The sequence below is a fragment of the Crocodylus siamensis genome, chromosome 3 (assembly GCF_052110815.1).
Source record: "Crocodylus siamensis isolate JL-2025a chromosome 3, ASM5211081v1, whole genome shotgun sequence".
Taxonomy (NCBI): Eukaryota; Metazoa; Chordata; order Crocodylia; family Crocodylidae; genus Crocodylus; species Crocodylus siamensis.
Genome location: NC_143397.1, coordinates 109,583,780 through 109,611,569, shown reverse-complemented (window position 1 = coordinate 109,611,569; position 27,790 = coordinate 109,583,780). Strand labels below are relative to the sequence as shown.

The following is a 27,790-nucleotide window of genomic DNA, read 5'->3' as shown; positions in this document are numbered from 1 at the left end:
GCAGCCTTTGTGTGTGGTGCACAGCAGCCTGGGGAGGAGAAAGCACAGAAAATAGAACATCAGATCAGACAGGGAGCACAGGACAGGGAGCAGAAAACAGATCGAGTAAGGGAAAGTGGCACTTGGGGAGGATGCAGGACTAATTTGTGGCATGTCAACCAAAAAGGTTGGCCCCCGTTAGTCTAAGCAACCAGATTTGGATGTCTACAGGGCAATTTCTGGTTCTTAGACCTCCAAGAGTGTTCTGTTGCTGGATGCATAGTCCTACACACCTGGTTGAATGTAGGGCTGTGGTTGCTGTTGTGCAAGCTTAGTCAGCATGACTACATAGGTGTCCAGGCATACAGCAGTATGTCCAGAAATAGAATACTCCTGGACATGTGGGTACCAAAATTGTTCTGTAGATATCCAGTGACCCGGGGTGGAATAGAATGCCACCCTAAGTGCCCAGTGTCCTTCCATTGGAAGTTTTTTTTATGGTTTCTCCCTGTGTTGTGTTATCTACAAAGATGTGGGTTTTCCAGAAAATTTTGAATTGGAAAACTTTCCAATGCCTTAAATAGAGCATGATCTGATTTTAGCATGTTTATTTGACTTTTATATTTAGTAGACAAAACTTAAAAAAAAAAAAAAAAAAAAAAGTACCCCCATGTTAATTTTATGTCCCAATAGCCGCAAGTATTTGAACTGAAATATTTGATTAGGAAAAAAAAATTAAATACAGCACACTTAATGTAGTTTAAATGTTATAGTCAAACTTTATGTGGAAATAAATTGTTTCTTTTGGAATACTTGTCAAGGCAATAAACAATAGCATGTACTTCCCTTACATTGCTTATTTAAATTTACAAAGAAAAACAAAGGCACTGAAAACTGTTGACACACTAATTTTAGCGTACCCAAAGAACTGTGCATGACATGCCGTGGTTGTCCACTCTACTTCAGTAGCATTTAACTCCTTTCCACTGAGGTCATTGCGGCACCTCAGTGGGTAGTGATAGTTTCACTGTCACTATCTGTAGAATCACTTGCACTACTTATTGGTTCCATTTCAGAATCAGATTGAGGCAAATCTGATTCACAACTACTTGAACCACATTCTCTTTCGCTAAAGGATGGTTTTGTCAATGAGTCTATGGGCAAGGGCAACTTATCATCACACTGCATCTTCTTCACTAATTGTGGTTCTGACTGATTCTCCAGAAGCAAGAGATTTTGAGAAATAGAGACAAGCTGAGTGGTGCATTCATTTGTTAGTCTATTCCTCTTTTTTGTCCTGATTGAGCTGAAATCCTTCCAGTTCTGTTCGCAAGAAGCTGCTGTTGGTGGAAAGCTTAGGATCCTTAGAGCAATCCTGAACAACAGCTGGGTGTTGCAGTATCCCTTCCACCATGTCACGTGAGACATTCTCCACTGTCTGCCAAATAACGTCTTTGCTCCGAAGTTTTTTTCTTGTGTGTGGTACTCAGCAATGTCTGTCATCATGGCTATTTTGTCGATGTTGAGGACTTGGCTACTTCCATAATTTATATTGAGAGCAGTAGATTATTCATCTTCTGATAAATGTTGTCCTCTTTGTTGAGGATCTAAAAGGTCTGCTGCCAGATAAACTGGATGAGAGCAAAACTGAGTCTCTTGGTAAATATTTGTTTTACTACTTCTTTTCTGGATAGAGATGAAGAAGGCAAAAACTCAGATTTTCATTTGGTTGTCTGAATATCTTTGGAATATTTGAAAGGCTTGGTGCACTTCCTTCAAGTTTCTTGATAGCCACTGAAATGGGTAGTAGCAAACTGAATGCTCCTTGAACTCGGACCCAGAACGTGTTGAGAATCTGCTTCCGAAGGTTCACAGGAATAACCTGGGATACTGCGTCATCTATTGAAGCACGCTGCAAGCAGTTCTTTGTGTGCAGCAAACAATGTAAACACTTTGTTGCCGAGCTCCATCTAGTTTCTCCTGGCAATAGAAGTGCACTTTCCTTCCCCTGCTTCTCTTTCTGTAATTTCTTCAAAGTCTGATTAGCAACATGATGATTGGCAAACTGCAAAGCAATTGTGAAGGTATTTGACAGTGTTGTCTTCATTGTATTCACATTTACTATGTTTTTTTTATCAGAAGATTGAACCGATGACCCAGACAGCCAAATATTATTAAATGAGGATACTTTGCCTTTAATATTTGTCATACAGCTTTCATGTAACTCACATTATCAGTTACAAGGGCTTGTACCCTGGAAGGACCTGCGCTTCCAATCTCTTCACTCAGTAATTTGGCTATGTATCCACCTGCATGATGAGAAAATTTGGTAGCAGTTGCTTTCAGGAATATTGGTTCAGGTGTTGCTAACATAATTTTCAATAAAGGATTTCTCTGTATATCAGTCCATCCATCTGACATCAGAGTCAGTGATTCTGCTTGATCAATCCTTTGAATAACCATTGCCTGAACTCTGTCATAATCTTGGTCTAAGAGAGAATGCTATATAATAAATGGTAACATATATAATGGGCAAATTAGTTTGTACTGTTCCTTCCAGTGTTGATTTGCAGTTACGGAAAGAGTTGTACCACTTTCAAATATAGCTTAAGCTAATGTCTCAGTTGCTTTTTTCTTGATTTTTTTTTTTTCCTCTTTCTTTTGATATTCTGTCCATAAAGCTTGATTTAAAAAGCTTGTCTGTCTTGAACAGCTACTCCTGGTGGATCATGTATCTGCTGACAGTTATCTTGAAAGTGAAGATCCTGCTGCTGCCTCCCCCAGACCTGGCAGCTCAGTATTTTCATTTTCCATTTTTTTTTTTTTTTTTTTTTTTTTTTTTTTTGGAAGTCTGCTATTTCACTTGAGCTACCAAATTCATGCAGCAAAAGCAGGGAAAGATTTTTATTTTAGCCTATTCTAGTCTGACCTCATCCATCAGAAGGGGAAGGAGAAGCAGCAGGGAGCTTGCTTTCCCCCCTCCCTGCCAGCAAGAACACTCTGCTGCTCAGTTGCCCTGGGACTGCAGAACCAAAGGGCAGTATGGTCTGGCTTCTGCCATTGGCCAGAGGACTAAGCTTGCTCTGCTGAGTTGAAATGGTTAACTATTTATCTATTATGTAATTTTAAAAAAAAATTATTGTTAAGCCTAAGCCACTTTGGGTGCTTAGAGCAAGCAGAAAAGCAGGATATGAATATCTTAAATTTTAATAATAGTCCAGAGTTGCATTAACAACTTTTAAAATTATAATGTTTAAAAACAATGTAGCTGCTAGTCTATACTACATGTTTTAACATATTAATTCGTTTACTTATATACAATTCCTGAAGTAGACCTTTCTCAGATGATGTTGTTCTCCCACTTTGTGGTATTAGCTTTCTGTATATGGCCTGTACTCTTTTAGGACAGGTTCTACGTGTTGTTAAATGTTTCTTCATTCTTGTTAGCATACTCCTGCCCGCAGTATTTACATCTACCAACTTTCTTCCTTCCTTCAGTTACTTGAACTTCACTGTAATGATGCCACACACTAGTTCTTTTTTTTCTGATTAGGCATTATTATGACTACAAAGCAAAAGCACTAAGAAAACTAACAGATCTTATGCAAACACTTCCAGCTTCCTCAACTCAAGAAAAGAAATGAGATGCTGCTCTGCGTTTGCTGAACTGAAAGTGAAACAAAAATGAATCCCAGTTTTAGTTTTGGTTTTGCTTTCACTTGCAGTCTGAGATGAAATAGGAATTTTAGCTTTGGTTTTTATTTGACCTGCACAGCGAATTAGGTGATTTTTTTTTTTTTTAGTTTGGATTATTTTGTGGGTATATTTACCCTCCTATTTACAAATCAATAAAACATATATGTACTCTCTCACACACTTCCTAGGGAGAATCACCTGGAAAACATTAATTACACCTTTGAAACTGAAAAGCTTGCCTAATATTGCATTGGCATCCATTCACTGTTACTAATGAATATTATGAAACAATGAATTTTTAGAAATGGAATATTTCCCATGGGAAAATAAACCACTGGAAAATTTTCTGGAAGATTTTTCCATTTTGGAAGGCTTTCCGCCCCACATCGCTTGTTATGTATTTCCCTGTGTTGCAGGTTTTAGCAGTCAACCACAGGTTTCAACAATTCTGAAATAATGGCTGGGGAAGAGAATGATTCTATCCCTGATAACTGTGTGTCTGGAAGTACAGTAAAAGCTCTGTTATCCGGCATCCCCGGGGAACAGGCGATGCTGGATAATAAAATATGCCAGTTAACTGACTGGCCCTTGCCTGTTTGGGCTTCCGCTTCTCCTGCCATATCTGGGGCATCACGGCCCCTCCTGTGGTATCTCCGATCCTCCCGTGGGCCCTGCAGGACAGGAGGTGGGCCCCATGCAGCCTGTTATGCCTCTGGGCAGTAGGGGCTTGGCAGCGCAGGCTGCTTTGCCCTGGGTTGTGGGGACTTGGAGAAATGGGAAGTTCCACAGTGGGCACCTCCAGTTTCACTTTACCTTACAAGCTGGCGTGCCGGTTAGCAGAGTATGCCGGCCGGCTTGTAAGGTGCCGATTACCAGAACTTTTACTGTACTGTAATGGGAACCTTCCTGTTTGATAGATGACGCTGATATTCCAACAGATCTTTATCAGTATAGGAAACAATGTGTCAGCTGACAAATGGAGTAGGATGCATATATTTGGGGACCCAATGTCTTGTTATGGACTTATAAATGCTGGTTGAGTCTTCTTGGAAGAGCAGACTGTCCAATGCAGCCAAACCTTCCAATGTCTGTTTAAAATAAATTCAATCAAGGAGTTTTCTGTTTTATGATTCTTTAAAAATAGATCCCATTAAAAAGCTAATCAAAGCACTTCAGCAAGAGTTTTGTCCTGTTAAAATAAATGAAAGGAAGCATAGATCAAGATGCATGCAGAAGTTGTTGAATACAGGGAACACATCCACACCATGAACTTACCGTGCCAGACCAAGACAGGCTCAGAAGCTGTCTTGCAGATAGTGCTGCCTCTCAGTAATCACACAGCGCTGCCCATTAGCCTGCCCTAGTACAGTGCTAACACAACCACACTGCTTCCACTTTGGGAAATGACACGTACTTGCTACAGTGTGGTGTTTGTGTGTGCCACTGCCTGGCACTATTTACCATGTCTGTGGTGACGTGCTGAGTTGGGAAGACTGGGTACAGCATCCAGCACAGTGGTGGGTCCTTCATCCTGGTGAAGGATAATTTTCCTATTTTACTTGCACGTCTCCAAAGGTGTTGAAAAGATTCATCCCATGCAACATTCCATTTAACAGGTAGGTGATTTGCTCTGAATGAGGGACCCCCTAAGCCTGAGGCCAGCACCCTTAACCACTCAGCTACCCTTCCTTTCCTGCAGGTGCTACCATAGGTAATAAATTGACCAGTACCCATGACACTGCAGAAAGAGAGGTTGGTATTTGAATAGAAATAGCCCCATTTTCCTCTTGCATTGATGTGAGCTAAGAAGTCACTTGAGTTACAGTGCTTGATTTCTTGTTTACACTAACTCCCCTTTCTCTCTCTGGAAGGTTAATTGGGTCTTGAGGTAGTTGCAGCATATGGCCACTTTCAGGGCACTTAATGCCTTGAAGCAGTGTCAAAGGATCTTGTTGGAAAGGAAATTAGGCCTAGGGCCCTTATCTTCTGGACAGTCTCAATGAAAGGTGTGAGAGAAACACTGCCAGCCCCATCAGTGCTGTGAGGGTGAGCTAACCTCACCCCTGTTCCTGTGTTATCTCACAGTCACTTAGCTCCTTATGATGCTGCTCTCCTTTTAAGGGCGGAGGGAGAAGGATGCTTGCTTCTATCACTTAACTGTGGTGGTCTGAGGGAGAGAGATCTAACTCTTGGAGATGCATGCGAGTGCGTCAGTGTATGAGAAAAAAGGAATCAAAACTCATGGAAGAGTTGATATCTTCTACTAGACCAACTAGCTATTTGCAAACATTATTGTATTTACCTGCAAGCTTTTGGCACACTCACCCTTCATCGGACATGAGAGAGAGCAGAGGTTGTAAAAGTTCTCCTAAGCAGAAAAGACTACTTGTATTTTGCACGAGAGTTGAAAGTGTGGTGAAGTTTGCTGTTTTGGAATAGTTCATTTTGTCCAAGTTAGGCACAGAGAAAAGTTGAATTAGTTTGGGTTTTTTTTGGTTTTTTTGTTTTTAACCTCAGAGTTGTCTGGTGGCAGGCATTTCCCAGAGCAGTGTATTACAGCTTTGCTTTGCATCCATTGGTTTTAACAAGCAAAGTGACACTGAGCACTTCCGGTAGTCTGTTGCTGGCCCTGTTGCTGCTTTCCTGATCTCTGGATGGAATCAGTAGTGTGTAATGGGGTGATCATCAGCCTGTCGTCCTATTCTCCAGGGCTAAGATCTGGAATCCAGGAGCAGAGCTAGGAGCTAGGTCCCATACTCTTTTCAGACCTGGGAACTGAAACCCAGGTGTCCTGTTTCCCCACCCCACCCCAGGGTAGAAGTCCAGGCTCTCAGCAAATAGAGGCCTGTTCTGCTTGTATGGAAGATTAAGATCCGGTAGCAGGTTTTAGAGAGAAGAATAAACCCAGAGTCCCAGCTGTAGTGATCACCAGGTTCAGTAAACAGAGGCTTATATGAATGAGAAGAACCTTTTATTTGTGGAGCCATATACAATCCTCTGCAGTCCCTTGATTTCTCTGACTAACCAGTTGCCAGTTATCTCCCATTTCTCAACTCCAGCATTCAAATTATGGAGGAGCTCGGGGGGGGGGGGAACCCCCCTCCTGATAAGAGATGAAAGCCTCCCTGTAAGATTTGAAAAGCCTAATTTGTGGGGGCCTCTGATTTTATTAGGGTGTTGTGACTGGCAGCAATTGTTTTTTGCAGACCCCCTCCAAGAATCTGAGTATAATTTGAACCCTGCCCAGCTCCCTTAGTCTCCTGTTAGAGAGCTATTCTAAATGACAATTTCTTTTGCTACATCTTCCCTCTTAATAAGTAGGAAAACAATTCATATTAATTCAATTAATGTCTGCCTATGAAGGAGAGAGAGAACTAGCGTTTCACATCAGAGTCAGTCTTTACCCCTCACGTTCCTATTCTCCCTTTTTCTGAAGGTCTTTTAATAGTTTCTGTGACTCTCTTCAGAAAGTTTCGCTTTCTCCTCTGACTGAGGTATCTGATGCAGTTTCTAATTTGTTTCTGTTGGGAAGTTTTCCCTCCAAGTCTTGACGGACTTGACTTCTTATGCTGGGATCTGATTGACTCACATTTTTGTCAGCTTAGATTTCTGCACATAGCACATAGTTCATTAGCTAGATCACCGAGGCTGATTTCTTCTTTCTGCATGATAGTATTTGCATTTATGTCTTCCCATGAGGACAGTTGCTGCTTATGTCCTGGAATTATTGTTTTCTTCTAAGAAAGTTGTCAAAAATTTGGGCTGTGGTGGCCAAGAGGATCAAAAGGAGGCATGAATGTTGTGTGGACTTGTATTGAAAGTGCACACCTAATTAGTTTACAGATATTTCACCAGCTAACAGACCCAAAATTGGTGCCACCTCCCTAGGTACCACAATGAATACGAGTTGGTACAGTTTGTTTTTATGCTGGATGATAGTGATGCATCTTTCACTGGCATATTTGTTCCATTTATTTGATATTTGTTAGACTTCCGGTTTCAGTTTAATTTTCTATATTTGTGTTCTGTTAAAATATGAACCTGAGCTCCAGTGTCCAGTTTTAATAAAACCATTGTACTTCCCTGTCAAAATTCCGTCCCTCTCTCATTGCTTTTTTTATTTTTTATTTTTTTTAATTTTTATTCTTTTATTTGGGATCTATAGTACCTGGCAAAATGGTTCCTCCTGTTACAATTAAAATGGCGCTTTCCAAATGTGGTACAGTGTTTGGGGCTGTGTTGCCTTCCATGCCTGCTGCATGCCTGCCTATGAGTTCTCCCACCCTAATTTTCTCATCATGCAGGTGACTATGACTGCTAACTGAAACTCTTACAGCTACATGGTTTCATGCCTACTGCCTGGATTACCCCTTTTGGTGTACAGGAAGTCCTCAGACTTAGGCCACAATTGGTTCTTGAAAACCGTGTCTTAAGTCGAAATGTGGTAACTTGGAACTAATTTTCTCATAAGAAACAATGTTATAAATGGGGGTTTGGCTCCTGAACCAAGGCCTGAAACCCTATTTTCACCAAAAATACCCCAGAATTTTGTATTCAGTTAATTTATAGATGAGTAATATAGCTACATTAATGTATTTATATTGAAAATAGCAATCACATTGATTTGGAAGGACTTCTTTGAGGTGACTTTGCTGGATTTTTTGAAGGGTTCTTGGCTGGAGTCTTAGGAGTTTTGGCTGCAGGTTTTTCTGGAGTCTTGTCTGCTTTCTTAAAGAAAGTGTCCAAGGAAGTTTGGACAGATGTTCTCCAGGGAGATAGGCAACTCAGTGAACTTGTTCGCTGGTGTGGCATTGCATCAGATCAAGCGTTGTCAAGTCGAAACTGACATCATGAAGTTGAAACAGGGTGTCAGTTTATAAATGTTGTAACTCAAAACATTTTAAGTTGAGAACTGCCTGTATTCAGCTCTGCAGCCTGGCCCTTCACAGTTTTTGCTGCCCTGCACACTCGGATAGTCTTTTTCTAAGCATAAGTCTCCCTCAAGCAATAGCCTTTCTTGTAACTAAGTATCTGCAGTGCTACAAATAATCCTATCAGCATTCCTATCCTAATCAGCAATTTTTGTCAAGTTCCTAAAAGCACAGTACTTAGTCTCTTCAGTTCAAGAACATACTGAGCTACACTTTCTACTGCTGTTTGTCTGCACATAAATATCTGTCTTCCAAGGATCTAATTCTATGTTGGCATGCAATACTCCTCCAATTTGGACAGTATTTTACTTGCCTTCAAAAAAGTTCAGAATATGGAATTAAAGGTATTATACACAACCAGGGCTTCCTCCTGTGCAGCATGCAAGAAGATTGAAGATTTGACTCATTTTTCTCCTCTGCCCCTGCAGCTGCTGTCTGAATGCCCTCCAGCTCTCTACTATATTGCTCAAACATTAGACAGGCAGCTAGAGGTTGTAATACTTCCATGTCCTTTGACTGTAACTGTGCAAGTTGATCACTTTCAGAGGCTCTTGTCCTTTGATGCAGCTGAATTGCTTAACTTTCTCTCGGGTTCCAGCTCCTGTTTGGGTTCAGAACTCTAATTCTTCCAAGTTCATGCTCATCTGCTACCCCTGACATCATGTAGTGATCCCTGAATTCAGTAAGCACTGACATATGTGAATGAAGAAGTAACAACAACCTTTATTTCTGGAGCCACTTCCGATTTCCCAACTCCTTCAGTCTCCTATCCGGGAGCTTCTCTAAATTGTCGCTTCTTTAACACCAGCCAGAACTTTGGTTCCTTCGTTAACTATTGCTGCTGTAGGCAGTGCAGACGAGTGTCATTTATAATGTCTAAGTACCCCTTATGCAGAGCAGTCTTGGTGCCTGAGCTCTTGTGTTACCGGGACTGGCTTCTCCTATGTGCTGCACTGTAAGCTCTTTGAGGCAAAAAATCTGATTTATTGTGTTTGCATAGTACCTGACACAGGGGCACCCTGATCTGATTAGTTTGTAGGCGTTGCTGCAAAATAACTAAGCAGTAATAATGCACTCCATATCTAGCTGGCTGCTGGAGGGGTCAGTGGGATTCCCAAAGGATAGAAGTATGATGCCAACTGCTGATCTAGTGGGTTTATTTACAGGGGCTCTGAACTCCATTGATACTCTCTTATAGTTAAAGACAAGTTATCTGTATCTGGGCTCTCTCCTCCTAACAGGTTTTGTTAGGTAGTTCAGTTGAGCCCATGCAATTTTAAGCTGGCCAGCGGCAACGTTTTCCCTAGGATTCCTTTCAGGCCTGGCTTCTCATGTGCAATGCCTGTCACACACAAGATCAGACTCGTTTAAAGATGCAGCATTGACTTCTCAACCCTGTTCGTATCTAGAACTGCTTTTCTGTCTTTTTGTTTGCTTGCAGCAAGCAAGTGATACCGCTTGTCATTCCTTCTGACTTGCTTCCATTGATTTCCATTTGTTTTCTCACCACCTATTCAGTAAGGAACTGAGTTTAGATTCCTATAAAACTTAAGCTAGTGAATCCAAGGACTTCATCAAAGAATTGTACATATTTAAGGGGCAGGGGGCTTCTGGGTGCTCAGCATATGTGAAAATTGAGCTGCTTATTTAGCTGCTTAAAATTAGGCATCTATTTTTATAGAATCTTGGCTGAGATGTGTACAGTGGGATTTCTCAAAATGTGTAGCTTCGTTTAACTGGGGGGGTGAGCAATTATTTGGGCATGCAGGCCGCATGGGGAGTTCTGGGAGCTGTTGTAAGCTGAATCAGCACTCTTCCTTCCCGCCCCACAACCACACACAGCAGTTCACTGATCCTCCCTATGTGGGCTGAGGCCGCAGGCAGGGAGTTGGTGTGGGAACAGGTAGCAGCTTCAGCAGGGGCAGCTCAGCCAGGGCCCTTACTTCCACCAGCACTGCCTCTGAACTATCCCAAGGAGGGGCTCAGGCAGATGCCACAGTCCCTAGCGGGAACCTGCTGGCTGTGTCCTCAGCTGCTGCTCGTGCATGGGCTGGGAGCTGGTGTAAGCTTCGGGGACATGCTGTAGGCACAGAACAGATTAGGTGGTGAAGAAAGAAGGGGGAGAGAGAGAGAGACAGAGAAAGGTGCACTGCCCATGATGAGCGGCGGTGGCTGGTGCTGACTGGGGGTGGAAAAGTGGGACCTGGCTGCAGGTGTGCTTGCCACTGCTGGGGCGCTTCTGGCTATGGCTGCCTGGAGCCTATGCTGGGACCTCTCCTGTCAGCGGTTACCGCCGCTACCAGCACCACCTCCCAGTGAGATCTTGTGAGAGATGAAGGAGATTTTTTCAGAGGCCCAGAGAGCACTTAAGTTCCTTACTCCTGTAGCAAGTCAATGGCTAATAGGTGCCTGATAATATCCTCCTTGTTCTTGGTTTTCTTCTCTTACACATTTGCCAGATTCCTAAATAGTGAAGACTTCTGCCATATGATGAGGCTAATTTACTCTCCTCCTGAAAGCAGAGACACCTGGATGTGGGTGTCAGTCATACTGGAGGGGCCTCAGTGTAATGGAAGTTGAGCCTTTGTTGTGACATCAGACTTCCCATTGAATTGCTTTGAAATGGTCCTCTGCCTAACTTTTTGTTGTTGTTCTCTCCTTGTGTGGGTTTTTTGTTTGTTTGTTTGTTTGTTTCCTCCCCCCCCCAGCTCTGTTAGTATTTCTCTTTCTTCTGTCTCAGTTTTTTTGCCACCTCCTTAACTGTAATTAAAGCTAGGCTTATGCTCCCAAGTTCTTCTGTTTCTGTCACTTATGTCCCCTTATTTGCCTTTGATTCAGCAGAGCTTCCCTGTTTAACAACACACTGGTGCACATGCTTAATTTAATTTAAGTGGACACTCATTTTTTGTTTTGTTTTGTTTTTTTAAACCAGTGGATGTTTTAGGAAAGGTTCCCATTGCCAGAAGGGTATTTAAAGTCCTTTATTGACTTCTGTAAGCACCTGTTTAAGTGCTTAGCTAAACTGGAGTCCTGTCTTATTGATGGCACTCTCTCCTGTTAGTTTCTGATTTACTCCTGTCTCTTCCATTTGTCAAACCTGTCCCTTTGCTGTTAGACCTTCCTATTGCCTCCTGCCCCAGACGCTTGCCTCTTCTCCTCTTTCCTGCTCTATTCCCATTTCTTTATTCACTGTTTGCTTTCCCCATGTTCTTAGGTCTCTGTCACCACCACCTTCCTCTCCACACCTTCTCTCTACCTCCTTGTGTTCTGCTACATTCTTCTTTTCCTTCTACCCTCTTCTCCTCTGTCAGGCCAGTAGAACTCCTTTGCTTCCATTCCAGCAGGCTAAGGAAGAGCAGGGAAGGCAGAAGGAAAAACTCCAGAATGCTTGAAAATACTTAGTCTTCTGTGTGCATGCACACCTGAGTCATACATGACAGTAACCGACTCTATTTGTACTCAGTAAAAATAGCTGGAGGCCTGGCACAGTCTTAGTGTGAGAGATGCCAGCTGACCAGGTATGTGAAGCACCCTTCTGTTTTTATAGTGAAGAAAATGTTGCACTGAAGTCTTTACTTGATTGGAGAACCTAGCTTCCTGGTGACAATAAATTGGACTTGGTAGAGTGTTCAGTTGCCAAGGCTTGGTACAGTATGCTCTCAGACAGCATTGTTTGGGAAGATCCATTGCAGAATATCTTTCAAATTAACCCTTCCTGAACTTGGTTCTTCCAGCAGAAATTTATGGGCAATGTGTTTTTCAATAGGTCCCTTTAAGGCAGGGGTGAGCAAAATGCGGCCTGCCAAGCCATTCTATCTGGCCCACAGAGCCCCTAAAAAATTTAGAAAATGAATATTAATCTGCCCTGGGCTGCCTGTCACGCGGCCTTGATAGCTTGCCGAAACACAGTAAGCCGCCCTCTGCCCAAAATAATTGCTTTAAGGAACCTGTTCTGCGTTTAGAAGCCAGAATAAGGCACCTTAGAGCAACACACATGCACACTTAAATGTAGCCACAGTGCTGGGCCTGTCATCTAAAATCTGACATATGTCTGAGACCATGTGGAAGCCCCTCCCAAATTTGAACATGCAATAAATAGCCAGATCTCCCTGCTGTGCAGAGTGGGGGAAAGGGAGGGAATTTCAGACTGGTGGCTCCTGAGATTGGGGGGGCACCATTTGTAGTTGGCGGTGTGGCGGGGGTGCCCACAGATGTCGGCGGGGGTGTTTGGGGGGGGGTGACAAGCAGAGACTGCCCACAAAGCCAGAAGTGGGCTTTGGCAGTGGCCAATCTTGGGGGGGGCACATATCCCCTCCTGCCCCCCCCATATGCTGCCTATGATTCCAGATGTTTGGAATGTGGTGCATTGTGGGAGTGACATGCAACAAAATAGTCTCCTGTGTGGATCTGTGCTCCTCTTTTGTTTCTGTGGCACATGTTTCTATAGTTGCCATCCCCATTCTGATACTGCTGTGTGCTTGTGTGTGCCCTCGTGTCTGCTGTTGAGTTCCAAAATTGTCTTGTAAAAGTGGTAAAAATGGGTCCGGATGGTCAGTACAGTCGGGGTCACATTTTTGTTACTGAAAGCTGGGACAGTTTATTTGACAGCTTGCTGTCTCTGTGTACCTTTCCTTCAGACTAGAAGGCCTCAACAATAGTTAATGGAGGCTAAAAATACAGGCTAAGTGCAGTGAGGTGAGAGTTGGAAGGAGGGAGGGAGGTAGCAGCAAGTCTGCTTCAAGGAAGCAAAGGCCTTTTTTTGTTTATTGCATTGCTCCTGAAAGCACTGGTATACCAGACCGATGCATGGAGGGGATGGAGCAAGCTCCAGTTCCACCTCCCAACACCAAAAATCTGCTCAATACAGACCTCCTATGAAGGATGTATTAGGGACAACCACCTGGGGAGTCTGCCTACGTGGTCACGGTGCTTCCCCTGCCAGGCGACATTTGACATTTTTCTTAGGTTGGAAATGCAGACTCCTTCCCTTGAGGGCACTTGGCTAAGTTAAGCTCTAGTCTGTCCCTGATGTCAGCATGGGTCTTTGGCACGTAGATAACAGCAGTGTTATTTGGGTGGGGCTAAAGAGCTTTCCTTGGGGATCCTGGCAGACAGACCAGAGCCACCTTTTTTTTTTTTTTCCACTTTAAGTATCAAAAATTGGGTTTTGGCTTTAAAAAGGGGCATCCAGTGGAGGGCATTCACTGACAAAGAGCCTCTCTTGGTAAAAGTGTGACCAAACTGTGGAAGAGGTCCTCTCTTTATAATACTCTGTGGCTCCTCTGTTGACCTGTCGAAGAGGTCAGCATCGTTATACTGCATGTTTCGGGTGAAAAGACTGAGGCACAGAGAGGTGCAATAGCTCCTCCAAGATCTCCTTGCAGGTCAGTGGCAAAACTGAGCCAGATCTCCTAGCCATGCTTCATCTACCAGGTTACTCTGTTTTCTGTTAAGGACCAACACTATTCCTGGTGATCCAAAGTGACTTTTACCAGCTGGTTACATGGTCTGTTAGCATTTGGGGTGCCAACATGAGAGGTGATGCTTTGTCCTGACTGGTGCAGGAGCCACAAGTGTAGGTCAGTGTTAACTGACAAGTCACTACCATGGCCCCTCCCTCCCCCCTTGGAAACTTCTGACAGACACACTCCCAAATCAAATATAAAGCCATGGTGCATTCACTAACATTTGCACACTCCCACAGGGGCATTCTCATGTTCTGTAGGGTTGCAGGAGTTGCATTTTGAATGCATTCAGGAAAAAAATAACATTAAACATTTTTTCTAAGAGCTCTGCTCTGAGTATCACTGCTGCAAAACAATGCCTCTTTTAAAAGGGTGCGGGGAGGCACTCCTGGGCCAGAGGGCCTTCTCCTTTCCCATCTGTTACTTGCTGCTTGTGCAATTTTCCCCTGCATTGCCTGGCAAAAAATTGCCTGTGTTTATTCTGCTGTGTTTCCCTCCCCTTCAGCAAAGCGAGCTGAACTCCTTCCTCTGGACTATAAAGAGAGACCCCCCATCTTACTTTTTTGGCACCATCCATGTTCCCTATACCCGGGTCTGGGATTTCATCCCTGAGAACTCCAAGAAAGCCTTCCAGCAGAGCCACATTGTGTACTTCGAGCTGGACCTCACCGACCCCTACACCATTTCTGCCCTCACCAGCTGCCAGCTCTTACCACAGGGGGAGAATCTCCAGGATGTGCTGCCCAGGGACATCTACCGCCGGCTCAAGCGCCACTTGGAATATGTCAAACTCATGATGCCATCCTGGATGACTCCAGACCAGCGGGGCAAAGGGCTCTACGCAGACTACCTCTTCAATGCCATAGCAGGGAACTGGGAACGGAAGAGGCCTGTGTGGGTGATGCTGATGGTGAACTCTCTGACTGAAGTGGACATTAAGTCACGTGGTGTGCCTGTCCTGGACCTTTATCTGGCCCAGGAGGCAGAGCGTCTGAGGAAGCAGACTGGTGCTGTGGAGAAAGTGGAGGAGCAGTGCCACCCACTGAATGGACTGAACTTTTCCCAGGTAAGAGGGGAGGTGTGGATGAAGTGGGAAACTACAAGTCATCTTATCTGAACCATGGTGGGTTGTCTTGATAGAGGAGTTCCCAAGAAGTGGATGTAGCTTTGTGGGGCACAACGCTCCTCTGGGGGAGCTGAAAAGGGGAGATAGGGCCAGGCATGGGATCCCAGGGAGTAGTATGGCTGTTGTACTATCTCAGGGCAGGGGTCCACTTGCATTTTACTCCCCATGGCCCATGTGTCAGATTAGGTCTGTCCTCTCCCTGTCCCCTGCTTCCAATGCAGATGCTAAACTCCATGTTCAGTCCCTGGTTGGGATCCTCCATCCTCTGTGCAGCGTTGGGCTCTCTTGCCCCAACTAGTAAAAGCACTCTGAATACTTGTGGCAGACAAGGGAGAAAAGGCTGTTTCCATGGCAGTAAAGACCCATTCTGTGGAGAAGGCTGAGAACTGTTGCTGTCTAGGCCCATGGACCTTCCAGGCTAGTGTCTATTTCCAGTCATCAGACCCAGAGATAATTGTCAAACGTGCTTGGGTGACCCTCTCTTTGCCCTGATCTGTGCTGGGGCAACGAGAGCTTCCCCCCATGCCAGTCCTCAGTGCACAGGCTGAAGAATGGTGGTCGATGCCTTCTCTATAGCTGTAGGGTGTTTATGGATGTGGCACCTTCTCTGAAACATAGGTAGGATATAGAGCCATCTTGTCCTGCAGTGGTGGGTCTAGCAAGTTACTAGGCTATGCCGTGCACCTGCCTTTACTTCATTCTGTGGTGAAGCTTGCTATTACTGTGTTTTGGCCCATGGTGATGGGAAGGAGGCAACGAGCCTGGGATTGACCTTCGTACTGAGGGGATGCCTCAGTCACGGACTCTGCTATCTCAACTAAATATCCCAGGGAGCGATACACATTGCTGCCCTGTGGACCCTCTTCATGGCCCTGCTGACCTGGCTTGCTAAACAGCGCTTATTGGGGAACTGCAAGGGGGGTTTCGAGGAGGGGCGGTCTGGGAGTACCTCTGGCTGCAAGGCCCTTAAAGCATTGGCAGCCAGAGCATGGGTTATGGGAGTTGCAGGGTGGGCAGATGGGGAGGGTTGGACAATACATGACCCTCTCCCTCACCCCATGGGTTCCAGGCTTAGTGCAGCAGCGGTGACTGTGCTGCACCCTGCCATGGTGGAGTGGAAAGGATTCTGGGTAGAGAGTCCAGGCCTGGGGGACACAGCTCTGCAGGGCATCTAATAAGGATGGGTGCTCAAGGCTGGTGCAGCACTGGTGGGAGTACAGCAAGGTGGTGCCTACATTGTAGTCAGTAGTGGACCTGGGGTTTAGATGACCTGTGCTGCCCCCTGGCCATCAGTGTCCCTCCCCCCTCTCCCTACCCCTTTGCTGCCATCTGAGCTAGTTGATTTGAGTGAGCTCCTTGCCCTGCCCCATGCTGTGGTCACAGTGCTGCATCATCCCTGAGCAGTGCTGCTTGCATGCTCCCTTCCAGCTCCATATGGGCCTCTCCCCATGTGCTCTGGACAGCCCACTACCACAGTGAGTCCTGCCCTTGCTGAGGAATATGAAGGTGGGGGCTCCTGCCACCCTTCTCTTATGCTGGCTAACTGTCCTTTGATCATTAGTACTCTGAATGCTTACCCTGTAGACAACCCCACTGTTAACTCACTGCATACTGAAAACAAGTAATTTACTATAATTTTGGCATGATTTTTTTCCCCCCGAATATGACTTCCCCTCTCAGCTCATGAATACCAAGTGTGGCTGGGGTATTTGTCAGGCTGATTTTGCTTTTTGTACATACACTGTATTGAGCAGACTGCCTTCTTCCTGGTGGAAAGAAAAGGAAAATTTTGAGGCTGAAATCCTGGCCTGTCTGGCATTGATGCTAGTTTTTCCATTGACTTTGGGGTTGGAATTCAACTCGCGGCAGAGAGGTTAAATCCAGCATTGCAAAATCCTGGGATTTTAATTTTTTTTTTTTTCCTCTCCTGAGTCTGGTGAGTTTCCATAAAGCCTGGGCTGATGGAGTCCAGTGATAATTACACAAGCCTCAGCTGTTGTTAGAGACCTTCGGAAAGCTCTTATCCTTATGGCTCCTTGGAAAGGCTTGCAAATGTGAACTGAGGTCACTGCGAAGGCTAAGCAACCAGAAGGCAAAGAGCTTGTCTGCCTAGGGTAGTTAGTGTGCAGTCATCTATAGGATGAATTTGTGGTGCACTAGCTATATTACATCCCCACCCTCTGTGGCGAGTTGTAGCTCTGCAATAGCTTGCTGCCAGGTGAAAATAGAATAAGCGATGCTGCTCTAAGTACCCACAATGGGGGCAGTGAGGGCAGAGGAGCCAGCATACTATGAATTCACACCCTACCCCTTACTGCCCTTTAATACTCCTGCATAGGTAAACACAGAGAGAGAGAGAACCCCAGAAACCAATTTCTTGATTGTTGAGGGGCCTGACTCGCTCCTTTATTTTTCTCTCTTATCTGAACACTACTGAGAATCTACTGCCTCAGGACTTTGCTCTGTTTTCTGTTCAGGTAGCTGAGATAATTGTGTTTTAATAAAATTGGAGACCTTTAATCAGGGTGCTTGAAATTTGCTTCCCTTCCTGCTCCACCAGGTGTCATTTGATTTCACATTCCTTCCCCCCACCCCATCATGAGGCTGGGAATGCAGAGAGCCAGGCTGGGCTGTCTCCGCACACTGCAGGAGCTCTACACTATACATCTGGGCGGAGCTGGCCCCGCACACTGCCACCACGTGTGGGTGGGAGCTGCGTGTTGAGGCCAGGAGGGGCTGGTCTGCACCCTGCCACCATATGCAGCTCCAGGGACTCGCACTCTAGGGACTCTGAGGATTCTTCCTACACCCTCTACGCCCACCATACCCACACAACCTCCCACACCGCACCCCCACCATATCTCCCAAATGCACCTACAACCTTCTACAGCTGCTGGCTCCCCACCCACACCCCAATCACATACCCTATACTCACCTACTGACCTACCATGCCCACGCCCCACACACACGCGCGCGTGCGCGCACGCACTCCCCAACCGTACACACCACATACAATATACAAGAGTAAGACTATATTTTGAGCTATTATGCAGTCACCTCTAGATATACTATGCAAAATGCATACATTAGGACAAATATTTTTGTAAATAAAATTAAAAGAAGCTATAGTAGATGTCTTATTATTATTTAATTTTTTTTTTAAGTATGTGATTTGGTTTTTTCTTCTGGTTTCAAGTTGGCCACCTGACCAAAAAGAATACTTCTGGGGCAAGGACTTCTGGTGGCAAAAGTCAGGGGTTAGGGGTGGGACTTCCAGAACCAAGATGGTGACCAGGGGGTGGGGCACCTGTCAAGGACCAGGGCTTCCCTTGCAGCCCGACAGCTCACCAAAACTCTTTAAGCGGCCCTCTAGCCAAACTAATAATTGCCCATCCCTGTACTACATGGTGCTCCCAAGTACATTCCTTAGCACCCTGTTGCCATTTCATGCTCTTTCCTTGCTGTTTGTACTGTGTTGTGTTGGGCCACTGTAGCAGGGCACTAAGGTGCCTGCTACTGACTGAGTAATATGGGCTCAGCTGCCACCCCCCAGGGCAGCACAGGTGTGGGTTGCTGAGACAGCCAGTTGGGTCAGCTGACCAGAAGGGGGCAGGGCCTGGCCTATATAAACAGCCTAGGCTGAGACTAGAGTCAGTTCCCCTCTGGCAGCCGAGGAAGAGGGAGCTTTGCTGGGAGTAGGCATAGCAGAGAAGCCTGATGGCCTGAGCAGTGTCTGCATGATGATATTGGGTGGAAGAAACCCTGATCGGGATATGCATGAAGGATAGCTGGGTTGGCTTGGAATTTACGTTATGGCCCAGGGGCTTTGTGTTTTCTGTTTTGTTGTTGTGTAACACCGGAGGACCGGGTGAGGCTGTAGGGGTGGAGGAGGCCTCATAGGGGCTCCTTAGTAGTCGGGGGGGGTTCCTGGCACCAGAGAGGGTGCTGCATTTTGGGGTGTCCCGACCCCAGCTCCAGTGTGGGCAGTATCGGGAGGAACCCAGTGTAGGCACAGGTGGGAAGCCCCCAGTGGGGCGTAGGACCCAAAAAAGGGGCCTGGAGGCCAAGCACGGCTACGACCACCTGAACCTCAATTGCGGGAGCTGCGAGGCAAGGCCCCGGTGGGGGCAGCGTGATCGCGGAGGCAAGGCCCCGGTGGGGTCTATGAGAGCACAGTAGGGCAATGGAGATGAGTGCGGGGACTCGTGAGGGCACAGGTGACGGTGGGACTCATGTGCAGCCCAGAGGTGGGAGTGCACCGGGCGACTAGACCGAGCCAAGAGACATCAAGGCACCGTGCCAAAGAGGGTAGAAAGGCAGCCTCCCCTTTACTATATCAACATCAAAGACGTGGTGGGCAAGATAAAGACTGATTTGGCATGGTAGCAGGACACTAGGGGAGTTCACGGCACCCCTAGATCGTGCCTTGCCACAGCCACCCATAGCACCTTTGCAAAGGTTGAGCACAGGGGTAACTGTCTGTCCTGAGGAAACGGTTGATTTAAATCTCAGGTTCTTCCGCATGGTTGTTATGCCATACTGGGCATGTCTACACGTTCATTAATGTGCCATAGTTACTGTGCATTAAGTTTAGTACTTGTATAACCAAGTACTAAATCAATGTGCAGTAACTGGTGATACTGCACAGTAGAATCAGTGCATGCATTTTAGTAAAGCTAATGGCGCGGTAGCCTAATACTACTGCACAGTAGTGTATTCGTATGGTTTTTGCCTTGCATGCTGCTGTACAGTGTTATTAAGCTGCTGCACAGTTAGCATCTTGTGTAGATATGACCACTGTGTGTAAGCCCTATGTTTGCTTTATGCCTTGTAATAGGGTTTCTGCTAAGTTCTTGCTATCCAGATTCCTTCCGCTTGATTCCCTAGCCTCTCCTTTGCAGCAGTGTCAACTTTCCCCAGTGGTGCAGTAGCATAATTAGTGTGGGGTGACCAGGGTAACAGCCCCAGGAACCAACTGGGGAGGAGTGCAGAATAAACTGCTTCCACTGAAGTTGTGCCAGTGGCATGATGCATCATACTATGTCCTGGATGCTGACATTACTACACGGGCATGACAATCCAGCTCAAAAGGAAGCAGCTGCACCTAGCATATTCTGTAATTCTCTTAATCAGGCTGTGTCTACTACCCTCACCCTGGTTATATCAGTGCCCCCATCCCCCCACTTTCTGCTCTGTTCATTTTGGAGAGGTGAGGAACAACTGTAAAGAGGTGGAAGGGGTAGTTCCTGACCATAAATCATGTCTTAGTATCTAGGCCCTTTTTGCTTTGTGGTACTCTCCAGAGCCTCAGATGAAATCCTGCTGGGGCTAACGTGTTACTGCAGGGGTGGGCAAAATATGGTCTCTGGGCCAGATTGGCTTATGGAGCAATTTTGCTTGGCCCACAACAGGTCCCTTGGCCTGGGCCGTGGTACATGTAGCCGGTCCCTCTGCCCCCAGGCATGCAGTGGGGCTGCGGCAATGTGGTGGCTAGACTCCATTTCCAGGCAGCCCCGGCTGTGGCAGCTCGTTTCAGCTCTGTTGGCCGAGCCCTGCTACCTGGGCACCTTGGCCCATCTGCCCTGTAGCCACCACTGGGGGTGGGATCCACATGGGCAGGGCATGCAGCCGGGCAGCTGGGTTGGGACTGTGGGCCAACAGACAGTGGCCTCGGACAGCTCCCTGCCCACCTGTGCGCGGCCCATGCAGCTCCGGGCCAGACTCCCTGGCCCTGGACACAGCATGTGGCTGGGCAGGGAGCTATGTCCAGGGCTGGGATTGTGGGGCAGTGACAGTATGGGGCCAGGGCAGAGCTGTGATCTGCTTCCTGTGTGCCCCTGCCTGCAGAACCTGTGTCCATCACAGGGGTGTGTGGGCAGCAGATTGCAACTCAGCCCCGGCCCATGCCCTGCTCTCACTGCCCCGCAACCCCGGCCTTGCCTGCCCATCCTGCTCCTGAATGCTCCTCCCTGCATGTCTGCAGCCCCATCCCACATAGGGAGTTCTGGTAAGTTGTTGTGTGGAGGGGAGGCGGGGTGCTGACCTGGCCCACAACAACTCAATAAAACTCCCTATATAGCCTATAGGCCCAAATAATTGCCCACCCTTGTTTACTGCCAGTGAATGCTTGGAGGTGTTTTCATTTGGTACCTCTGTCTTGGATAATGCCCTGCCTTCACTAAATGTGAGGACCACATGTTAAAGGGAAAAGCTTCCCTGCCAGCATTCTCTTCCAGAGCACAGTTCCTTTCTGGCTGTCTGTTCTGACTTCCTCTTCCTCTTTATTTTTATTGGTCCAACTTTTTTTAGTACCCACCAGCATATTGTGTTCTTTCCTAATTCAGTCTAGTTCCTCTGCTTTGAAATAACACTTACATGGCCTGACTACTGTCCAGAGCTGTGTCCCTCCATATTTCTGAGATCAACTCAACTATCTGGATCAGCTTAACTCTTTGAAAAGATTTAGGCAGCCCTGCTTGTTCATTTCCTGTTTTCAGCCTTCATGTTTTTTCTAACATTGCTTGTTTAAAAGTCCTCTTCCTTTCTCCCCCTTCCTACTTGGTACAGTCGTAGGCAAAGATGAAAGTTGTAGAATTGGAAAATAAATTTAGTTAAGCCACTATAGTTGTTCACATCCATGCTTGTAACTTGGTTTGTACAAGTGCTTGGGGTAGTACCACTGATTTTCAGCAGGGTGACTGAAGGTAGTTAAAGTTTTGTGTATACATATGTGTTTGCCTCCCTTGTGCCCCAGGGAGTCCAGGAGAAATTTATGGGTGTTTGGGCTAGCAGGATTGTGCTCTTTGTCCAAAACATCAAATTAACATTGAATCTGGAAGTAAAAGCCTGCTCCTGGCCTGTGCCATGCCATCAGTTTGAAGAGAGAAGGCACAATTTGGCACTCTGACTGGATTTGAACAACCACCAACTTCTAGTCCTCTCAGGATCAGGCCCTTGGTATAGAGCAGGGGTTGTCAACCAGGGGTACATGTACCCCTAGAGATACTTGGAAAGGTCATAGGGGTATGCCACCGTCACCCACCACCCCATATCACTGCTGTGCACTGCTTTCCCATGGCTGGTTACATGCGTGGCTCCATGGGCTGCTGATGCGCAGCATGCAATTGGCCAGGCGCAAGGCCTGTCGGCAGGCTGCAGGGCTGCACGTACGACCGGCCGTGGGAAAGTGGGGTGCGGTGGCATGTGGCAGTAGCAGCTGCCGCTTTGTGTGACTCTCCGTCTCCCCTCCCGCATTTGGCCACTGCCACCAGAAGGGGTACACTTGTTAGAAAAGGTTGAAAACCCCTGGTGTAGAGTAACCTGTTCTGTATGTCCCAGACTGCTCAGTTGTCAGTAGTTTTAAGAAACTTTGCCCTCACCACATTCCTGTAGTTGGGCCTTCCCAGTTAGTGGGGCCCTAGGAGGAGCCTAGCTCCAAGTGGTTTGGTGTTTGAAGCCAACTTTTTCAGGGAAAACTGGCTTCAATCTCAGTGGCTGCAGTGGAAGCTGAGTGTTTCTGACATCCTGACCACAGCTCCAAGCATAAATGCTTGAAAACTAGGTTCTTTCTAACTTTCAGCCAGGTTATTGGGTATCTGGTCAAGATAGTTCATACATGTTGCAGATGGGAGATATAGGTGCATTTACTGTTTCTTGATCAGTTTGTCGTGCACTATTCACTTTAAAAATCCAACACATGAGTGTTGCAGCAGAAACTTCTGGCCCTTTCTTTTCTCTAATCCTTTTGTTTCATCCCCTTCCTTTAGAAGCCTCGATTATATTGGTACCTTATAAGAAGAAAAGATCTGTGTTCAAGATTTACAATCCACACCTCTGGATAATAGGAGTCGGGGGGAGAATACCTCTGGAGCTAACTTGCCTTTTTCTGCTGCTGTAATGCATTTTTAGAATTTCTCTTACAAACAGTTAGAAAAATTATAGAAATTACTTCCATCCGGGATGCTTTACTTTGGAATTGTTTGGACATTTAGCTTTTCTTTCAAATGGGTCCAAACCTGGAATAGCAAATTAGGAGAAATCACTTTTTATCCACTGATGCTACATTTTTGTTTTTCATTAAAATGTTTGCTTTTAATTTCTAAGGTTATGAGTGACTTTTCCAGAAATTCTGTTGCAGAAGACTTCAGTCTAGAATTCCCTTGGGAGATGGCAGTATTTGCTTGGAAAAGGAAAAGGTACCTGGCCTAAAGCTAAGGAAGGAATAATTTAGGTGAGATGTAAAGGGAATGGTCTTCTCTTTTTAAAAGACCAATTTGCTGGTGAAAGGGAGCTGATGGAGGACTGCTGGCTGCTGAATCTGAGAACAGGTTAGACGGGACACTTTTTGGAATGAGAAGCTGTAGTGAGCAATGCATGATTGTATCTTTGCCCTTAGGGCACAGCTTGTAGGTGTCTGAATTTCAGCTATGATTCCCCCTTGATGTGACTGGAACCATCAGGGTTTTCTCAGCATGAACTGGACCTAAATTAACTGTATTGATTGAATTTACGTCCTTGGCTTTTTCACTGCAAGATCCACTGGCTTTGTCTTCATTTTGTCTGTAGATAAGCCCATAGCCACTCTGTCTAGACGGAGGACCAGGAATTAGCTGGGGGCCTTAGTAGTGAAATAGCAAAGGGTTTGCATTTGTGTTGTCATAATTAGACTTTAGTGAAGACATGATTAGCTAAATGTTGGTATTCACACTTCAGTTTTCCTGTGTCAATAAAAGAGGATTGCAGACACTGATTTGCAGTCTCTGCATTCAAAAAGGGCTAGATGCTGTTTCTAGAGAGCTTAGTTTCTGTGGAAAGACCGTCCTTCATTAGGTGAAGAGACTTGGGCGTGCAGATCATAACAGTATAGTTCAGTGTGACTGAGCCTAAATTCTGCCAGCCAGGCTGAAGCATCCAGACTGTTCACAGCAGTACACTAGGCTATAGCTGTTTGAGTATCCAGCAACATTAGGGCAGAGCCCTGTAGCAGAGGCTGAGGTAGTTGCATAGGATACATATAATGCAGGGTCTTTAATAGCTTTTTCACTTGCCCTGACTCTTCCTCCCCAGCATCAATTCCACCTACCTAAAGTTCAGGTTGTCCATTTGTACTGCTTAAAAGGCAATACTGTTTGAGGGTTGTGATGGTAATCTCAGGCCAGGATATTGCAGGCATGCTTCTGGGAACATGGATGACCCAGGCTGTTCCATAGATGCAGGCAGGTTGTTTCATGCCATGACCAAGTGGTAGATGTATCATCTGGTAGTTTAGGGCAGTTTTATATAAGAGATGCTTTTGAATCCTGGCAGGGATGGCACAAGTCGGGTTCTTTGTTGTAGGTGGGTTGAGGGGATGGGACATTGCTTGAGCTTGCTTATCTATAGCATCAGATGGTGATTCACAGTCAAGCTCCTGGATGTAGTACAGTGGTAGCATAAATATACCTAAAGAGGTTGTGATAATCACCTTTCCTCTGGCAGATTCTGCCACTTCTATATACGTTTCATGTGGGCACCAGATGGTGTTACAAGAACAGTGGGAGATCCTCTCTTCCTCTCCCCGTAAGACTCTGACTTCCAACATTCCAGCCCTGTTGTCTCAGGGAATAGTTTGAACCAGGACTAGCATGGTCAGCAGATAGACCCTCAAAATGATGCTCAGTGCAATTTTATACGTTATACACAGGGCCCATGCTCAATGTGCATCTCCACTGTACCCTCTGGGCTTCTGTTCACAGGCATTATATGCTTAGGGTAAAAGCATCTTGGCTGATTTCATGTCTTGATGTATTCTGAGCTGAATGGCAAGAGATCACTGTGCTTTGAAAAGAGTGACCTCCTGTGCTGGTGGATAAGATGGCACAAGGGCAAGGAGCTGCTGACTTCAGCACCACAGGGCAGTAGAGATAAAATTTTGAGGCCTCGCATACTGAAAGTAAACTCCTAGCTTACCTCCTGGGAGCATGAGGCAGCACTTAAAATCTGAGGAGGAGTGGGGTCAGCAGATAGAAACCTGTCAGACAGATGGTATCCCAGTCAGACCTCCAGAACCTGGAGTGTCCCTCCTCTCTCTCCACCCTCATGAGGCTTAATGCTATTAAGCGTACAAAGGTCAAATGTGAACAGACAAGTAGTTGGGGAGCAGCTGACAAGGTGACTTGAAACCAGCAAGAAGTTTATGAGGGGATCTGTGGCACTTAAAACAATCCTGTCAATTAAAACCAAGTGTGTAACAAAGTTTAGGTTTGCGATTTATTGTAATCACAGTGCTGTCTCATAACTGTGTTAGGGAAGATTTAGATAGCTGGCCTTGTAAATTCCTTGGAATCTCTTTACACTGTTCTAACAGGATTAGGATTGCTACAATTGGCCACAACTTGAATTAATTCTTGGCTGAAAAAGTACTACCTCAGTTTCGGCTTATATAAGGCATCTGCTAAAGGCATTAAGGGAACATTCCAGTGAAAAACACGTTTAAAAAGTGCAGCTTTTATGCATGCTTCTGTTAACCTGTTTGTTTTCTGAGGGGTCCCAATGAGTGAGCTCTTAGGTCTGATTTACAAGCCTGTTTTTCTTTTTTCTTTATTATTGTAGGTAGCCAATGTGTCTTTAAGGGGCTACCCTGCCCTGCCTTCTAGCTGACAGCTGACTAATACAGTTAACTATTTTTCCCTGTTCATTTTTTGGCACTCTTTGGAAAAAACAAGTAAAATATACAATTGTTTGGCCAGTAGCAGGAGTTCTGTGTCAAATGTGACTAGCTAAAGCAGAAATCTTTGCCACCATTCAATCCTCTTATCTTGACCCTTGCCAAGACTCATCCAGTAGCAATTCTCTTCTTGCTGAGGTCAGAGCTGAAACATTGTCTGTCTTTGGTGTCATCTAGGGTGAGGTTTCAGATCTTAAAGGGTTTGTGGGACATGGAAAACTATTTTGGAATAGCTCCAGAGAGAGACCTGAGTTCCAATGGGAGTAGCGTGTCATTTCACCCTTTTGAGAGAGCTTAGAGTTTCATAGTTAGTAGGGTCGGAAGGGACCTGAGCAGATTGAGTCTGACCCCCTGCCATGGCAGGGAAGAGTGCTGGGGTCAAATGACCCCAGCAAGGTGATTGTCTAGCCTTGTCTTAAAGACCCCCAGGGTAGGAGCCAGCACCACTTCAGAACCGCTTGTTCATCAGAACCTGGGCACAGGTTGACTGCCACCACTAAGTGCAAAGCCAAGAGCACTCCCCCTCCCGCCCGCCACCCACAATAGCAAAAGAGATGAGGTCTGAGCCCCAGTATCAACAGCAGCACCTCCTGCCAGGCCTCACAACTGCCACCCCCACAGCCGCCCCTCTAGCCACACGACCCGAGCTGGTGGGATGCCGCAGCCTTCCAGCCAGCCTGACAGTAGGTAGGCCGGGCCCCCACTCTCTGCCCACAGCCACAAGGGGTGCTGGGGCCGGTGCAGAAATGGTAGGGGGGAGAGGCACTCCCCGCACAGGGCCTGGGGGCAGCCCTGGGCCCAGCTGCACCCTGTGCACAGGCAGCAGCAGAGGCCACCCCAGCCACAGGCCCAGTGGGAGCCGGGGGTTGCTGCCCCGGCCTGAGCACACAGGGCAGGAGCAGCATAGACCTGTAGAAGCTCTCGGTGTTGCTCACGGCTGTCAGGCAGTAGGCGTTGGTGAGCTTGGCAAAGCAGCCGATCTCCTGGTTGTTCTCAAAGCTCGTGCGCACCACCGTGGCCCAGGCTGACATGTGCACGATGGCCCCCCCCCCATTGAAAATCCATGTATCTCCTCTCAGATGGTACCCACTGGAGTGAGGAAACCAGCTTCCTTCAGGGTGTTCCCAGTTCATTCTAAGAAACTGTTTCAAGGTAGCTTTTGTTTGGCTGAGCAAAGGAGCAGGTTCAGGAGCCTGTTATGAATTTGTTACAAGTGATAATGGGTGGCCTATAGAAAGCAGCTTGCTGCTAAAGCATGTGGAACAGAAGTGCTACCATCAAACGGGTATTCTAGCAGGCTCCTTGCCCATGTTCCCTAGTACAGGGACAAAGAAACTACTCATGTTTGCACTGTATATGAAGGCAGATAATGTTTGCCTTCCCCACCTACTGTTCATCCCCACCTACTGTTTTTATATGAAGAACTCTGGGAATGATCAGAAAGACAATCCTGTACAGATGTGCCACTGATAGGGGTGGGGAAAGTCTTCAGTCCTTCAGCTTTTTAATGCAGTCAGAACTGGTACTGATTGTAGTATCAGACCTGATCTTGACCTTCACATATACTCCAGCAAAACCTTTGCATGTAGAGCTTAAAGACTGTTTCCATGGGGATGGGGAAGGGAATTAAGTAGAGAAGGGCCGGGTCAAATCCCAGTGTGGCTCTGGAGACTTGCATTGGAATCCTGGCCCCATTCAAGTCAGTGGGAAATTCCTTGGATTCAGCAGGGGCAGGATTTTATCACTGATGCTGTGCTGAAGCAATTAATTCTAGGTATCTGCCATTTTAATTTGACGTACACTAATAAAGCATGTGTTTAGTTCTCTGACAGCTGAGCAATACCTGCCTCCTCTCTGTTCCTACCACTGGTCTTTGCCCCAAAGCCAG

The 27,790-nt window shown here is 46.2% G+C and overlaps 1 protein-coding gene and 1 pseudogene across 2 annotated transcripts in view; one reads left to right on the top strand and one right to left on the bottom strand.

Moving 5' to 3' along the window:
• Positions 1-27,790, top strand: part of TRABD2A (TraB domain containing 2A) — a 180,280-nt gene that overhangs the window by 6,299 nt on the left and 146,191 nt on the right. For both annotated transcript variants that reach the window (XM_090037260.1, XM_090037258.1), the window contains exon 2: positions 14,577-15,137. In XM_090037260.1, coding sequence (XP_089893386.1) covers positions 14,577-15,137 — 561 coding nt within the window. The remainder of the gene's footprint in view (positions 1-14,576; positions 15,138-27,790) is intronic.
• On the bottom strand, positions 13,368-13,489 carry LOC149868650 (U2 spliceosomal RNA; annotated as a pseudogene).